Source organism: Pollicipes pollicipes, unplaced genomic scaffold, assembly GCF_011947565.3.
Source record: "Pollicipes pollicipes isolate AB1234 unplaced genomic scaffold, Ppol_2.1 Scaffold_7231;HRSCAF=8579_pilon_pilon_pilon, whole genome shotgun sequence".
Taxonomy (NCBI): domain Eukaryota; kingdom Metazoa; phylum Arthropoda; class Thecostraca; order Pollicipedomorpha; family Pollicipedidae; genus Pollicipes; species Pollicipes pollicipes.
The window spans coordinates 11,179,696-11,197,341 of NW_023597034.1; the positions used below are offsets into that span (position 1 = coordinate 11,179,696).

The 17,646-nt window shown below is 47.2% G+C and overlaps 2 protein-coding genes across 4 annotated transcripts in view; both read right to left on the minus strand.

Annotated features, from left to right (window-relative positions):
• LOC119109551 (muscle M-line assembly protein unc-89) overlaps window positions 1-17,646 on the minus strand; it is a 112,597-nt gene that overhangs the window by 92,801 nt on the left and 2,150 nt on the right. The gene's annotated exons all lie outside the window — the stretch shown is intronic.
• On the minus strand, window positions 11,045-15,901 carry LOC119109558 (uncharacterized). The gene is made up of 2 exons (XM_037233230.1): window positions 15,836-15,901; window positions 11,045-13,798 (listed from the first exon to the last, which is right to left on the minus strand). The coding sequence occupies exons 1-2, from the start codon at window positions 15,860-15,862 to the stop codon at window positions 13,361-13,363; spliced, it is 465 nt and encodes a 154-aa protein (XP_037089125.1). The 5' UTR covers window positions 15,863-15,901; the 3' UTR covers window positions 11,045-13,360.

The window sequence follows — 17,646 nt, forward strand, 5'->3', positions numbered from 1 at the left end:
TACAACCGCATGCCTGGTGCCAGATAACTGTCCACCCAAACCTGGCGCTCATAGGATAGCTGGATCAGAAGTCCGGCTCGGTCTGAGCCGCCATCTTGCGCATGCTGTCCGCTGAGGGGTGCGAGGGAGACATCTCTCCAAAATTATTTTCTGGATAGCTTTGTTAGCTTTGTTTTATCTACCTGGTCCGCATTTGGCTTTTTTACGAGGGACGATGTAAAACTGTAAGTGTATTAAAGCACGCTATTTTCCTAAGACACATTTGGCAACTGGAAACTAAAGGTTGCCTGAGGCTGGTAGAGGTTCTAATCGGATTGTTCCGACCTCTAAATAACCGCTAACTTACCATTAATAACCGCTGGCCTGGTGACGTCGGGTCATGTCACTACACTAGCGGTTAGTAGGGCAATTAGTAATACACGGTGAGGTAGCAAAATGGCTACTGAACTCGAGACACATGAAACACAGTAGTATCGACGCTACAATCTCCACCTGAAATGACAGCATGGTGCCCGCTCTTCTGCTCTTTCTGCCTGGGTAAGAGACAGGCAACAACACACAGTCATTAATTCAGTGCGTCATGAAGACCTTGCGACGCGTAAAGCGACAAAGTAACCCTGGGTTATGGTTGCAGACTAGACTCAATAGACCGGACCCAGACTATGACCCCTGGTGGGCGCGCTTGAGGTTTCGCCGCACCTTTGATTCAATATAATGCTGTTATCTCCGAATTACCACAGCGTTTGACGTGTGGAACTGACGACCGCGTGTGGTTTAGTGACTGCCTGGAATCCCTCACCCTCATTGCCTGTCATCCAAGATCCGAATCCTGGAGCTGCGGGGTATCGATCCCCGCACCTCCCACATGCTAAGCGAGCAGCCCTACCACTCGAGCCATACACACCCATGTGGCATGTGGGACAAATCCGGTGAGCGAGGATGTCCGGCCTCGGCAGGTCGTTACCAACCCCCCGCCCCCCGAAAGCCGAAATCACGCCCTTTCGACTCTTTTCACCTAATGGCCATGCCAGATGAGATCGTTTAGTGGCTGCCGGGTAACTGTGAAAACAAATACAGTACAAGAACCATAAAATGAAAGCTTCTGCGGTAAAAGTCAACACAGTCTGATTTTCAAAAGTAATGCAAACTGTGCTCCGTGCAAAAATAGCAGAATGTACGACACAGTCTGTTGCGCTTTCATGATCGAACTCGGACGACTCGAGGGTTTATATGTTGTCAAAGTCAAAGTTCAAGTAAAACTCCAAGCTGGTCTCCAAAGTGTCCCCAGAACGAGATACGTGTTGTAGGCAAAAGGTCACATGCTTTTTAAGGGTCAAAGTTCATAGTGACAAAAATCATGCAAGACTGTTTTGAGTATTGCAGTTGAAGGAGCGACAAAGATTACACTGGGCAGGACGTTTCCCGAAACGAAATGGTGACATGCTGTAGATCAACGACCTTACACGGTACATTTAATTTTTATACCACACGATCCGCTATACAACGGTCTATAGCTGTGCAAAGTTTGGCTCGGCTACGCCGCACCGTTTGGAAACCATTCCGGAAAAACCCTCGGGAGGTCAATTTGACCCCCACCCGAGCGGGTGTGAAGAAAGCTGTGAACTGCGCCGAATGATCTTCAAGATGGCTTTTTTAGTTAAAAACTTCATGACAGATGTATACATCCCCCTATAAACGGACAAAATAGTAGATTACTATGCAAAAAGCTGAGAGGTCCGGGTCTGGATCTGGACGCCCCGTCGTCGCAGCAACTCGACAGAGATTTATTTCGGACGGAGGAGAGGGCAGGCAATTGTAGCAGCAGTAGCGTCAGTCAGCGCTCGCACGCGGCCACTCTCTATCGCGTGTCGTCCATGGATCTGCCCGTTATGTTTTGTGTAGGATCAATGTCAGCTCTCGGTGATCAGAGATTATGTGGAAGTGAGGCCAATCGCGTGGTCCAGGCGGATGTACCGTCCATAAATCGCCCAGCCATTTCAACAACGTCTGGGACTCGGGTGCGTCAGTAATGTAGTGGGAAGCGGCGAATGCCGGCGCTGCAATTCTCTTGTCAGTTGCAGTAGTTTTACAGATGTTTTCCTATTCTGTTTCAGTATAAATTTGGCGCCAGTCTGCCACATTTGGGAAGAAAATAGCGCAAACTATGGAGAACCCCCGTTCTTATCGTATTTTCGGGGTGAATTTCGTCGTTTGACGCTGCTCAGCCCCCCAACCACTCATTTTACGACACTAATAAAGTAGGCCCCTGAATGTAGCCGATATCGCCTGCTCGGAAACGGGCCTAGTATAAAACACGCTGTTGCCTAACTTGGGAAAGATCGAAACACGAAAACTGCACAAGTGCGCAGGTCAACCTTGTGTGTCAGGTGTTATCCAAAAATAGTTGAAAAGATTGTGGCAGTCACTAAAATGTAATGCTTCACGATCTCCTGGATATCTTTCATTAAAAATGACGGGTCTTACCAAACGCGAAGCTAGCTAATTCTAGTCATACTTTGTGTAAATGTCTCACGAATGCGAAACACCGATGTGTTTGTGGATGCCAAACTCAAGAAAAGGTGTATACTAGAATGCGTGGTTGATACCCACTTGTATAAGTTCCCAAATGTGACTAGCGTCATGTGCTTAAAGCTTGGCTTTCTCTACATTATGATAATTATGTTTGTTACCATCGCATCCGTTTCGCGCTGTCAATGTCGTGTTCCTTAAAACCGTCGCTCGAAACAAGGTCGAATCGATCCGACCATTTTTGAGTGTATCTACCCACACTCGAGTCAGCTCTTAGGCACAGGTCTTTTTCTGGTCATCAACGACAGTGTTGTGAATTTCCCGAGCCCATCAAGTCGTAAGACTGCTCAAGAATCTGACATGTCATGAATTGGTTAAGGTTCATCAAGGTGTTCGAAAGCATCACAACATATTCGCGGTTGAATGCTCCAAGGTGAAACCACAAGGTGAACATATATATATATATATATATATATATATATATATATATATATATATATATGCAAAAAGTGTGAGAACGTAATGTGAGCAAGAAAGGAACACGATCATCTCAACAAATGATCGAACGATCTCGCAGTAGCATTGGTCATCTGCCCTAGCAGGATCAGTAACAGGATGACAAAGATATGTACGTGTCCAATTTGTGGCAGTCGCATGCTAATTGCATACATTGATTCTCTCCCACCTGCTGATCCTCGACGCAACCAAGGCACGTCCGCTGAAGAGTCCGTGTCCGTGTTTGACTCATTTCATTGCAGAGAAACCCCGGGCTGTGCAGCGTTTTACAGATCACGTGTGCTCACTATTGGAGGCTCTTGAGTCGGTAGATCGAACGATACCATCTTGGCCTTGATACAGGCGCGCCAGAGCTCCCATGGACTGGTGTATTCGGGCAATCTTGTCAAGAAGGTGACCTCTCGAGTTAAGTATACCAAACAGCAGCTGGCAGATTTCTCGGGATTCACTTCGCCAGACTCCAAGACCAGGTTCAAACGCTTAAAACGACCTGGGTCTCAGTCATGTAATGTTCGTGATGAAACTTGTTTGTGCAATCACCCAACAAGTTGTCAAAACATGTCCCTCCGCCTAGCAGGGAGTATTTTTTCAGCTTTTTCTTCTTTAATAGTTTGGTGTCGCCATAGTCTCCTGCCAAGGTCGGGGAGAAAATGCATGCATGCTTTTGCCACGTCAAGGACAGCTCCAAGCTCAGCCTCGCTGAGCAGTTGTAAGCCTTCGGAATTTTGCAAGGAGATCTTCACAAAGCTCCCACCAACCGCCCGGCCTGTGAGCTCTGGGAGCGCTGAATCTGCACCCTGTCTTAAGTCTTATCCGATTCCGCATCCAAGAGAACAGTGCTCCCTGTAACGCCATGCGATCCATACACATACGTGAGCCTCAGTCAAAGATCGGGCAACACGCCGCGCATATGTATTGCCATGAAACCATGGCATGGCATCGAACTTCGTGTTAGCACCTTTCGTCTCATGTACAGCTGGCACCTGCCGTGGTGGTTGCATGTACCCTGCTGTACCTGCTGGTTCCTGTCGGGGTAGTTGCATGTACCTGCTGTACCTGCTGGCACCTGCCGTGGTGGTTGCATGTACCTGCTGTACCTGCTGGCACCTGCCGTGGTGGTTGCACGTACCTGCTGCACCTGCTGGCACCTGTCGTGGTGGTTGCACGTACCTGCTGCACCTGCTGGCACCTGCCGTGGTGGTTGCACGTACCTGCTGCACCTGCTGGTATCTGCCGTGGTGGTTGCACGGTGCTGTATACATCTTGCTGCCCTCTGCCCTCCATTCAGGCACAGGGAGCACAGTTCCGACGCCTTGATTTTGGTACGCCTTCAGGAGTGCCGAGTCTTCGAATTTTATGGCAGCTAGCAGTCAAATGTGGCTTGTTGCGGAACCCACTCATCCGACGACACCTGAAGAGGTTAAACCTTCGGCCGACGACGAGACCTGTGAGGTATCTTTGCTTTCTTCTTCAGTAGCTTTGCTATCTTTGGAATCAGGCCTGATTGTGTCTGGAGCTCATGTGCCAGGCCATCACAGGTTAAGCTAGGTCAACCCTGTCCAATTGTTTGTTAATCTTTATATCAGATTTGTGACACATGTACTTGCAAACATGCCTTTTTAGGATGTCATGCATCAATATCATTTTGAAGGAAAGTTCGCGACAACTTGCAGTTAATTTTGGGTTCAAGATCACGCTGGGCCAGATAAATGTAAAACAGCTAAATAACGATAGATGTAGCGCAGTAGTATGTGCAGATGTGCTGCATTGGTGACTACTCACTTTTGAACTGGTTTTGCCCATGGATGCCTACACGCAAGTGACAATGATCTTCCAAAGGTCAAGCAAGCTCATGACTTTGGACAAGTATGGGTTATTTCAAACGCAGACCATTCAAATGTTTTCTTACTGAAAAGGGTCGACAATTCAGCTCACAGTTATTCAGTGGAGGTACACAATTACTTGCATTGCGTAGCGATATAAAGCGTGTGTGACCCCAAGGACTCGGATTAATGTCAGAGGTCATAAATTGATCAAAAACAAAAATGGCACAGATAGACGGTTTAATATATTTAAATGTCATTGGTATGTTTCGCGTGACGTCACCTGGTTTAAAAGGATGCCGGTTTACAGTAATAGATTTATACATGATGCACTCTAACAGATATGTCAGCTGGGGTGCTCTTTGGTTTCCGTGACGTGTCATTTGACCCAGGCTTATAGGTCGGACATTTACGGAACCGGCAGACGGCGGAGCGCACACTGGTGCTTGCGGAATTATTTTCGTTTTTAAGCTTCAGGATGTCAGGAAAGTTTACCTGTTAGCCTGAAACCTCAAAAGCAGAATATATTTAGATAGCTTAGGCAACGAGGAACACGATGGCCTTCATCCCGATGCTCCATCAGTTATAGCACAGAAATAAGTATGGGAATTGCCAGCCCCTCCACTTGTCACGCGTGGCGAAATGACACTGCCGAGTGAGTTTTGAAAGTAATAGTGATTGGGGGTTCACGTCTTACTGACTGCCAGGGCCATTTCGAGACGGATACCTTTATTAGGCATCATGTGAAATGCTATGGTGGGTGACGAGGGATGGAACCGAAGACGGATGAACGCCTCAACCACTGTTTCAGCACCGCCTTTCGGGCGAGGGTTTTACTTAGCTTTAACAAAATTAGGGGTTTAACCTGGTGAGGCAGCTCGGCCGCGAACCCGCTCGGTTCGGATCCTTGTGCTCCATTTTGACATCTTGGGGCCCATACTCCTGTGAGCGGCGGCTCAATGAATCAGTCAGCGTCTGTCTATCAACCTCGGAATCGATGAAATTCAGTAGTCATTCCAACTTATCATCCTTTTCAGAGCTGTCGCGCGCCTTTTGCATTCGTACACATTTCGGAAGCTTTGATAGAATCAAGGGTGTAAAGAGCGTTCCGTGCCTCTGTTCCGTCGACCTTCACTTCCGGGACTCTCAGAATTCTGGCATGGGACAGCATTGTATCTTGTTTCATTGTATCATTGTATGAGTTTCCTTTGGCCCCCATATTTGGTGTCCTCGACAAAAAAACGGCAAATATTATCTGAACCTGATTCGTAGACCTGGCTTCAGGAAGCTCTCTCGCCTCAGAAATCCTGGTATTCGTCAGCCGTCACTTCCATCCCAGCGATAGCTTCCCTCGCTGGGCCGCTCAAGCGTTGCTGAAGAAATATGAACCTCGAAATGTCGGGCAGTTTCCAGCTATCTGCTAACCGGAGACCATCATTCCAGAAAGTTTAGCATTCTTTCCATTCCAGAAAGTCTAGCAAAGTTTAGCTTTCTTAACTATGCCTCACACCCACACTCCCCTGATGTTCGAACACCCATTACCACATTTGATTACAGAAGGCTGGAAGAATTTAAACTATTCCTTGTTGACCATCTTGTTGATATTGAAAATGAGCCAGAACCTGATGCTATTGCAAATCGGATTGTGTATATTTACAATGCTGGTATCACCAGGTTTTCTCACACAAGGCACATTTCTAGAAAGACCAGCTCACGCAAACCATGGGTGTCACCTGCACTTCTTCTATCAATTACACATAAAAGCAAGTTATTTGAACAGAAATTGAAGAACCCCAGTCCCCGAAATATTGCAACATACACTTGCTACCGAAACATTCTAACTACATCTCCTAGGCTAGCCAAAAAGAAATACTACAGTAATGAATTCAGTAAACATTCTGGGAACTCCAAGGAAACATGGAAAACATTACACACTCTCATCAATTCAAAACCAAAAAAGGATGCAGACCCAACCAGGATTATTGGTTCTAATGATAAAATTATCACAGACGATCCGGATATCGGAGAATTATTTAACCTCTTCTTCAGTGAGATTGAACAACAGTTAAAAGACGAAATTCCTAAATTATCTTTCGACCCCCTCCAGCTCATCACAAATGTAGAAAATGAAATGGGAAAACGGGAATATGTGTTAGGTTTGTATTTAGATTTGAAAAAAGCCTTTGACACTGTACACATTAGCCTTCTTCTACGTAAACTTACTAAATATGGTATTCGACGAAAATCTCATGAAATCATTTCTTCATATTTGTCTGGCAGAACTTAATGTGTAAAAATCAGGAATTATCTATCAACAATCAAAAACGTATTGTCGAACTTCAAAACAATGTCAATACGCTTTTGCTTCTAATGACTTCTTGGTTTGCTGCTAATTTTCTCTCCCTGAACGTATCAAAAACATTCACACAGCATTACACAACCCTTTCTTCGCATTTCCGACTAAATGTGCAAATTAATAATTCACCTATTAAAGAGAAAAAGGAAATTAAATACCTTGGTGTAATCATTGACAACTCTCTTAAGTTTACACGCCACACTAATTGTGTTGCAAGCATAGTAAGTAGAAATATTGGAATAATAAGTAGGGTTAGGTACTTTGTTGATAAAACAACGTCACATCTACTTTATAACACTTTGATTCTTCCTTATCTAAATTACTGCTGCTTGGTTTGGGGCATAAATTATGCTTCTCAACTAGATCGGTTGGTAATTTTGCAAAAAAGGGCTGTGCGTCTTATAGAAAATGTGTATCCTCCACAAAGCTCAGAGCCAATCTTTAAACGATACAACATTGTGAAACTATCGGATATTGCTAAATCTCAAATGTTAATTGTGATGCACAGATTTTTAACTTCACAGCTCCCTGCATTATTCGATTTAAATTACAATCTCCGCGAATCCAATGACATGGATATGACGCGAGCAAAACATTTAGACCAACCTTTCCCTTATCGTAATTATAGACTATTTACAGCATCCTACCTTGGCCCTAAGCTGTGGAACGACATTATGGTTTCATATTTTCCAAGAATAGCTGATATCCCTGTATCAAAACCATCGTTAAGAACATCATCCGCAAGCATTTCGTGAACACACATTAACGCAACCAACATATTTGAAGACATTGCCATCCTTGTGCTGTACATACCCAACGCACTTCATATTTGACCTCCTTCATGTTTCATAATCAATTTCTGATATATAGTCATGCACATATACCCAAATTCACGGCGCTGGCTCCGGGAGTTCTCCCAGCAACAAGCTCTGCTTAGCTGGGTGGACTCCCTGGACATCCAGCTCAAAACCGAGCACAAAAATGACCAGGTAATTGCCCCCTCCGACTTGTGACTGTATAGCCCTTACTAACATGGGGAATTGAGTGGTTGTAGATTATTGGGCGGTTGTAGCGGGCTGTCATTAGCTGACTTTGGCTAATGACTACTTTAAGCCTTTTCATCTATGATTTTTCCCTACCTATCATATAACACAATTCCTTCGGGTCTGCTCCACTTCTTCGCCTGTTTTTTTACGTTTGTTTCATCTTCCTAGCTGGGAGTGCCGCGAATTGATTTTATGTTTTCTGGTGTTAACGTACGGTTTACTGCGTCGCTGGGATTGAGGGAGGGGCACTCCTGGTTACCTGTTCTTGGGTAACGGCGTAGAAAAAAAAATTATATCACATCATCCGAGAAGTAGGGCACGTTCCGCACTGGTAGGCAGAGCTGTGCCTTTTCAGCACCTGTCACCTTGCTTACTTCGATTCCTGAAAATATAAAACGGAAGATATGGACTTACCCGGAAAATATAAAACTTGAACAGCGGCCAAGAGTGGCATCATTGCATGGTCTCTAACTTCTCTAGCACCCTTTATATCTGCGTAGTGGACTTCTACGGCCGGGGCGTTGTCACCACCCGCAGGTTGAGAACAGCAATACCGTTTCTACACTCCATGGTAGCGGCTTCAGTCTCCAGTGCATTGACTGAATCTTGGACGTAGGGAGTATAAAGCAGGCAAAAGGGTAACGAATTTGACCTTTTTGGAAATCTAGGGCGTACTGATAATCTTGCCTTTTTCAGCTGAGTCTGTTCATTTTCCATGGGGGTTTACTAACAAGCAATCAACCAATGCAACACCAACACCTTAAAAACGGTATATTGGACATAATCTAAAGCTACCAGGTTTCAGCGCCGAAATTATACTTTTAAGCCGATGGTCCAAACAGGTTCTAAGCAATTCCACGTATTTTTATTTTTGCGAGTTTATCAACACAGCTTAAGCAGCCCTCCAAAGAAGTCAACTTATTTGATGGGTTTCCGTACTTCCGTATTTCTGTTACAACCGTGGATATCCTTAGCTCCAAGATATGTACGCGTTGACTGTTTCTGCTTTAGGGCACGATATTCGCGAAATTCATGAAACGACCAGAAAGAATGCGTCTTGTGGTGATAGCCTAGTATGTTAGTCATAATTTTGACCGGGACGCGGATCTTGTAGCGGCATAGCCGAGCTATGTTGGGATCTGTCTAACCCAGACTGGGCACTAATGTGTCGTAATTTGTCTTTGCAATCGAAGATACATCGATTACGAGCGGGTCATCAAGCCCAGCGAGATAGTCGTTCATTAAATGGAAATTGCTGAGCTTTGGCGGCCTTGGCCAGCCGGTCACACTTCAGCGGGCCGATAGTTTTACACTCTCTGACCGGGCCTCCATGCAGCTGTGGTTCCGTGACGCTCGATCAAAAAACGTTCCTACCTTCCGTGCGTGACGTAATATACGAACAGCCCCACATGACGATGGCCCAGTTTATGTACACGCACAGATAAAGGACTGTAAAATCTTCAAAGCAGCTTATTAACCCCAAACTAAAACACCACGACATCTCAAAGGGATTTCATGCTGCTGTCTATTGGTGGGTTTTTGTGAGTTAAGGCTAGTTGTGCGGCAATCATTTAAAACAATGAGCTTTTTGTGACCCAGAAGGAAAGCGAACAACTTAAACAAGCGCCCGGGTGGCCGGCTGGATGCCCTTCGTTTCGGTGGGGGGTCAGTTTGACCCCCTGAGATCTCGAGAACTAAGAAAGCCAGAGATACCAAATTTGCAGGGTGCCTTGACCTGTGCATAAACTCGCCTAGCTCAAAGTTTCAGGTTCCTAGGTTATGACGTTTAGGTCAAATTATGTCAAATAAAGTCAAGTTTCAGCTTGGTCTCCAAGGTGTCCCCAGAACCTAGATAACTGTTTCTAAGCATGACGTCACATGCTCGGTTAAGTCCAGTGACCTTGTTTGGCCTTTTGAAGGTCATGATGACCAAAATTATACAAGCTGCTCTGAGTTTTGTATTTAAATCAGCGGCAAAAATTACGCTAGACGGTGTGTTCCGAAAAACAAAACGTTGACCTGGGTCATTTTAGGTCAATGACCTAATCTGACCTCTAAGAAGGCAATGGAAGAGAGAGAGAGAGAGAGAGAGAGAGAGAGAGAGAGAGAGAGAGAGAGAGAGAGAGAGAGAGGAGAGAGAGAGAGAGAGAGAGAGAGAGAGAGAGAGAGAGAGAGAGAGAGAGGAGAGAGAGGAGAGAGAGAGAGAGAGAGAGAGAGAGAGAGAGAGAGAGAGAGAGAGAGAGAGAGAGAGAGAGAGAGAGAGAGAGGAGAGAGAGAGAGGAGAGAGAGAGAGAGAGAGAGAGAGAGAGAGAGAGAGAGATGTATATAAATATATATATATATATATATATATATATATATATATATATATATATATATATATATATATATATTGCGGTTCATGCTATCAATAAATTCGAAATGAGCACCAGAAACTGCCCAATACCCCTAGAGTAATAGCCCTAGAGTAATAGAGGCCCTATAGAGTAATAGAGGCCCTAGAGTTATGACACAGGTTGGTTTTGACCTTGGTCTGACCTTCGTGCCTGATCTCAGGTCAATGTAATTTGCTCATTCAACTGTTGTTTCGCCTAAGAAAGCATTTCAGAGATGTATGGCTTCGTCAAACACTCCGTTATTGTATCAGATTGGACGACTCCGTAGAAATTGTCTTCGCTGAAACCATGGCCGGACTTCGACCTGCCATAAGTCAGCGACCTTACAAGGTACGTATACATTATTGATGTCAAACAATCCGCTAGCCAATTGTCTAGAGCTGTGCAAAATGTGGCGTGGCTACGCCATGCCGTTCGGAAACCATTCTGAAAAAACCTTCGGGGGAGGTCAATTTGACCCCTCCCCACCCGAGCGCGTGATAAGGTAAGCCGTCAAAGACGCATACGTGGATGGCTTCCACTAAGCGTGTGCTGGGATAGCGTGGATGTTATGCCAGTCCTTCGAATATTACACCTTTTCGCTTTGTGAAAGCAGAACAGGATTTTTCCACGGCGTGTAACGTGGAACACCTTAAATTGCTTTAGCACGTCTCGTATTTTTCTCTGAGGTCATACATCTGATGCTTGGTTCAATATTCTTAAATGTGGGACACTCCCTTTAACGGATGTGGCGCGCCCACAAACTGCAATGCACGTCTCTAGGATGATTTAACCCTTCCTGTGGTTTGTGGCTCACGAAGTGGATCAGATGATCAGAAATACCGATGAATGTTGAAACAATGATCAGATGGTCAAAATGATATATGCAATGCTGGAATTTCCAAGGGAACACTGCCGAACAGCGATCAGGTTTTTGCGGCGTCGCAAGAACTCATTCATCGCTCCGAACAGACCCTGCAATTAGAAGCGGTGGAATCAGCTGTAGGTCAATTGCAGTGTTTGTAACGGAGGTTTGTTTGTTTCTTATCAGACCATGCTAATGTTGATTTTGGGCCTTCATATGGTTTAAGTAAATGATGACTGGATAAGGAGACGTCTGGCACGCCGTCAAAATTTGACACCCCACCATACAGCCGAATGCATAAAGCCAATGTGAAATGTTTGCACACATTTATCGTAGTTAATGAAACTCTGAGGCTTTCAATGAAAAGTGCTCACTTTTTGATAATTGCGGATACTCATGGTTCTCATAGTGTGCTTTGCGCTCTTTGCACAATCCGACCATTGCCAACGAGTTGCGCGGGTAGGATTTTTATAGAGTAAAACTACCTGCGGAAACATGCAATGCACTGCGTAAACACTTGCATTTAATCACGTATTGAGCACTTAATTCCACTCTTTATTCATGTCAATATTTCAACATTGAACAATCACAGAGAAGCCATGCGCCGTTTTCAGTGTCTTTCTGGCGGTTTCCATCAACAGCGGCGTGAGCTGTAGCTTTGCTGTGCGAAAATGGCCACTGGTCATCATGAGCATTGGTATCCTAAAGAAGTGAACGGTGGTGTTGGTATCCCCCACCGACTTCAGCATGCTGTTTGATTATTTGGGCGAAACGTGTTTTCCAGCGCTTCTCACGATTTTTAGAGGTTTTCAGAATCTAAAATGTTTGCGTCGTACGAATAGATGATGTCAGTAAGAGTTCCCAAGGTGGTATCATGCAAAAGTCACGAATCAAATGTCAAAACGATCGCAATCAGCCATATAAGCCTGTTTTAGATGTCCAAGTCTGTGCAAAATGACATCGTTGGTCTTGCATATTATGGTAAGCTCTGAAGGTATAAAAAGTCGTCTCATACAAGGCATGTTAGGTTAACAGATGGGCAACGCCGGCGTGTGTTACGCACTCTGGGGTCAATGCGGGATTTCTCCCACCGGCCTCGGCTCATCGTGCACTGCAATTACTCGAATCTAAAGTGGGCTGATGGAAGGGTCCGGGTAGATGTTTAAGCCGCTGTGCGAACGATGACATTTGTCTCCAAAAGTTAACTATCTGCGCTTGTCATCATTTGCGTTTTTTGCCTTCACGCGGAATGTAGGTAACAGAGGAGTTGAACCTTCCCTTCCCCAAATGTTTCGCCCGTGTCTCGGTTGAAGCGGTATGGCCACGGCTCCCTTGTGTGGGCGGCCGGCGCGCCTGGACAAGATCATGGTGACTCAGTAGCGTTAGCGTACGGTGTTGAGGTTGGGCGCCCGGGGGCGGGTGTATGTTTGTGTGGCCCCACCGCTTGGCTGTTGCTCTGTGCTGGTCGCTTAGCCCTGCTTCAGTGAAATCCCCAACATCAAGCTGACAGGCGCCAAAGAAGGCGAAGATACATGTACGCCACGGATCAAACCGTCACCAGGCGCCCCGCGCCATGGGCAGAGCGGGGTGGGCAGCTAATCTTGCCGAGACGGGCCGGTGGGCGCGGCTGTGCTCGCTCCAAGGCCAGACCGCTGGAGCGGCATGTCCGTGTCCCATGCTGGAGGCGTGTCCGTCTGCCCAGGTGGCAGCTCCCCGTCTGCGCTGGCTGCGCTGGCTGCCTGGCTGCCTGGCTGCCTGGCTGCCCGGCTACGATGGCTGCGCTGGCTTCCTGGCTGCCTGGTTGCCGGGCTGCACTGCGCAGGTCCCTGAGGCCGGCCGTGTTGACTGGCTCAGTGGAATGTAGGGGGACAGCCGCCGACTGTGCGCTGCGCGCCGCCCCGACAGGGCGGTTTAGGTGTCTCTTGATAGCAACAATCGTTGTTACAGCGTTTGAAGCCGGGTGAACAAGGGATTTCGATGGCTGTCGAAACCGTTACTTTGCTGACGGTAATCGACTGTGGTCGCTGGACAGAGATGGCCGAAGGCCTGCCTTCACTGTGGATTTTGCTGTCCTGATGGTAAATGGGCGGCGTGGGCACCACGTGGACGAAGTCGTGCTCGTACTCGTATTCGTGTTCGTATTCGTGCTCGTGCTCATAGTCGTCCTCGTAGGGGCCGTAGTAGCCCTCGTCCTTGTGCTCGTACTCGTGCCCATACTCGTAGTACGCCGCGGCGATGTGTAGGTCAGATGTCGCGGCCCTGGGCGCGCCGAGCATCACGCCGAAAACCTGAAATGGTAGAATGTGCGCTTAGAGACGCCTGGTCAGCCTGTGGGGCTTAACCGCCAGGTTTTTGTTTGGATTGGAGCTGTCGGTTAGTCCCGACCATTTCAGAGCATTGGGGTGAAGGGGGGTGGATAGTGTCAAGGCAGGGCTGCATGCACCTGGGAGCTCTCCGTCAAGACTTGGTCCGCACGGGAACCTACCCCTCTTCGGGCTATGTGCTCCGTGTGTGTGCTCCGCCCCTCAGGAATCCACCAACTCCCCATTCTTCGGGCCATGCACCCTGTGTTGTGCTCCGTCCGCACAGGAACCCACCCCTCTTCGGACTGTGTGCTCCGTGTACGTGTTCCATCCGCGCAGGAACCCACCCCTTCGGGCTGTGCGCTCCGTGTTCCGACGGCATCTCCGCCGGGGGGCACTTGGTTCATAGTCACTCATGGCTGGTGCATGCAACTTGCCATCCTGATAAACGGGGTGTCGATAGGGTGCTTCGCGAAGTGTGAGCGAGGAAAGAAGGGTGGATAAACGGTCAGGTGCCAGCTCGCAGTATCGCACCTGGCATCCGTTAAGCGTAGCAGCTTTACTGACTTCCTTGCGTTTTGTTGAGAGGGGGCGGGGGGGCATCAACCGAACTCTTGCCCTCTGGTAAAGATAATTACATTGCTCACAGCGAAGTTGGGAATTGTATACGCGTTCCAAGATTTCTGGTCCAGCTTAGTGCCCAACGCCGGTTTTCTATACAGGATGTAGCAACGTGTTGCGGTGAAATACCGGCACTTCCCGCCACAGCTGTTCTCAAGGTGCCCTGGAAGGAACAGGCTTCACGTTCGTAGAAATAATGAAACCATTTCAGACCAGGTTTACAGGTCAAAAAGGTGGACTGATCCGTCAGCTCCAAGGTCTTACATCAAACCCGAAATAGCTTTGTATGTGTCCATGCTGACCTTTGACGCACACGTGAACAGGGCCGAGGTTATGTCAGGTCATGTGGCTCCCGCCTGGGATGTTCCGTATCCCTTGGATGCCTGCTGCAAGCGTGGGCATTGCCGCCACGCTGCGACCTGTCCAGCAGGCTTGAGGTCTCCATCAGGTCAACTGGCCACACGAACAGCATACAAACTCAGTCTCATTGCGTAGACTGAAGAAGATTGCAAAACCGTCCGAAATAGCCATGCACCATCTATAGCTCCTGGTCATGCTTTGTTTATTTTTTTGTAAACGCCTGTCCACATACCAAGGCGCTGCAGATGAATTAAAACCTCAAGGTCCGAAGCAAATGCACGGTAGCTCATTTACCTACGGAAGTGTTCACTACAAAATTTTGGCTCTCGAGTCTCCCAGAAACAGAGGACCATTTGATAACAGAGATTTTCGTGGGTAAAGGTTGATTACCCAATCTACACACTGTTGATGGGGCTATGCCCATATCCATCCACTACTCATTCTTTATCAGTTGAACCCACCCACTGGCATCCCGGGTCCATATTTTTCGGCGGTTAAGCTCTAGGTTAGGGGAAAGTTTCATCAAAGCTAACAACCAGATTTACTCTGTTACCTAACTGCCGAAGTAGTGTGAATAAAGCAAGCGTAACAAAAGGAAACACAGCCAGGAACAAGATGTGGATTGATCTTAGGCGTCCAGCCGGTAAAGTCTTACCTTTTGTCAAAGTCTATCACTATCCGCTCCCATGATTTTCCAAAAATCTGGTGGTATTCCAACCCATTCCTCATTATGTATATATGAGCACCCATGGGTTTACCCAGCCCGTCCCTATTGGATAACCACATTAATTGCATTTTACGCATAATGGAAGGTGATTGAGTATTTTTGTTACCAGCATAATCACTAGGATACTCTAGTTGTTTATGGAAACGAAGCGATGCACGGTTTCTTCCCACCCGCAGTGAGATATCCCGCCGCCACGTGTGGCCTCTGGGGAAATATTCCGCAAGCAAGCGGCTGCCACTAATCTCTAGCGACATATCACAGCGTCTCAATGCGCACAGCTCGCCCCAAGCGGTTCGCAGATGGGAGCAGCTAACCTGCAGGAGGATCCACAGGGAGCACATGAGGTCGCTCGTGAGGCTGCTGAGTGACTGACCGCCGGACAGACCGACGGTCTCACTCAGGTTCCGGGATCGCCGGACGAAACTGGTTGTTACCTGCAGGTGGGTTGACGGAGGACCCCAAGGTCAGGCCTGGCGGAGGGCTGCATCTCCGGGTGCTGAGGATGCTGGGCTCTGCGACAGCGTGTTCCGGGGACGGCGCCATGCATCGGCCGACACGAGCCCGCGCGGCCAGCCGGGCTGCGCTCCGTGCCGAGGCCGGCAATTCTTGCCAGACGTCCACGCGAGCCTAGCATTGCTTACGGCTTTAGTCTCATTGCTGTGGGAGATACTACTCGCTGAGAGAGCGAAACGAGCAAACGAATGCACTGATACAGACGAAACCAGACGTGATCCTCCTTGTTTGTTTGCTTTTTTTGCGTAGAATTCGTGAACTTTTTGCGATGACGAAAATGTCCTGATTGGACCGATAAATTCAACAGAATCGTTGTGGGATTTTTCAGTGCGTACGGAATGTGCGAATTCACAAAACTGCTATATTTTTGTTTACCACATAATAGATACAAATCAAATGCTTCTTCATCTGCTGCTGACATCTACAAACGCGAGTTTCTCCCCACGAGTCCCTCGGGTTTGCTTTGCGTCTTAAAGACATGGTTTTTTATAAAGAAAACAAAAACGGAAACGGCGGTTCGTACTGGCTTCGCAAATATGCGATGTCTTAAGTGTATGCATAGCACCGCCTTCAAACATATTTAGATGATTCGTATATACGTGACGCAGCGTGTCCTGATACGATTTTGATAGCTTTTGAAACTGAGTCAATTGGCGGTGCCCTTGCGTGTGAGAGTTTTCTAGATATCGTTCCCACAGCGCTGCAGTATGTTATCAACGGCTTTGACTCTGTGCAACTTCCAAGAGTCTCGCTTCCATGTACGAAAAGTGTATCCCTGCTAAATGCCAAACCATACTCCTGTTTTGCCGCGCTGTGATGGGCGCCGGTATCCGACAGACACGGAATTACGTCGTGGATTGTCACGAAGGCTAAACCCGTTGTATGAACAAATGTCACGGCCATTTATGGAGCCGTCTGTGCTGTTAGTTCGGCTACAAAGTATACACACCTACACACACACGCACACATACAGCCAGCCAGCCAGGCGTACGCTGCTGAGTTATTTAGGTGACTTGCATTGAGCGGAAACCAAAGAAATCTAAACAACTAATTAATATCGCGCATTTGTCTGAATGTCTGCATGTCTGTCTGTCCTGTCCTGTCCTGTTCTCGCGCCGTGCCGTGCCATGTCGTGCCATGCGGGTTGAAGGTGTCGATCTCTTCACCCCTAGAAGGTGGATTTCAAGCGCCAGTGGGGTGGTTATGTAGTGGCTGGTTGTGGTACAAACACCTTGGGTGCCTTCGGTTAAATATTATCAAGTTCGATTGAGCTTGACACAGCCTTGTTACGAAAGACGGATTGTACTGATTGTGCAGGAGGAGGGCCATGTTTGATTTCTTTCCTGACATATCAGTGAGCAATCTTAATTGTGCATGATGAATTCATACGCACATCTGAGTAATTGAAAACTAGGGGACGGACTTTTACTTTAAACCACTAGGTTTCTTGTCAACCTAGCATTTACGAAACAGTATTCGTTCAAAGATGCTACTGATCACTGCAAGTCCAAAAATGTAGATGTGTGTCAATCTTACCAATTGTTGCAGCAAGTTGAGGGGCATTACCCGCATTGCACCGGCGTGGATTTGTATTATTTTGGATGGGCTACTG

Excerpts from the sequence above, each read along its gene's own strand:
- LOC119109558 (XM_037233230.1), bottom strand. The coding sequence starts at position 15,862 with ATGTGCTCCCTGTGGATCCTCCTGCAG. Across the intron at positions 13,799-15,835 it reads CCCTGTGGATCCTCCTGCAG|GTTTTCGGCGTGATGCTCGG; the intron begins GTTAGCTGCTCC and ends CTACCATTTCAG.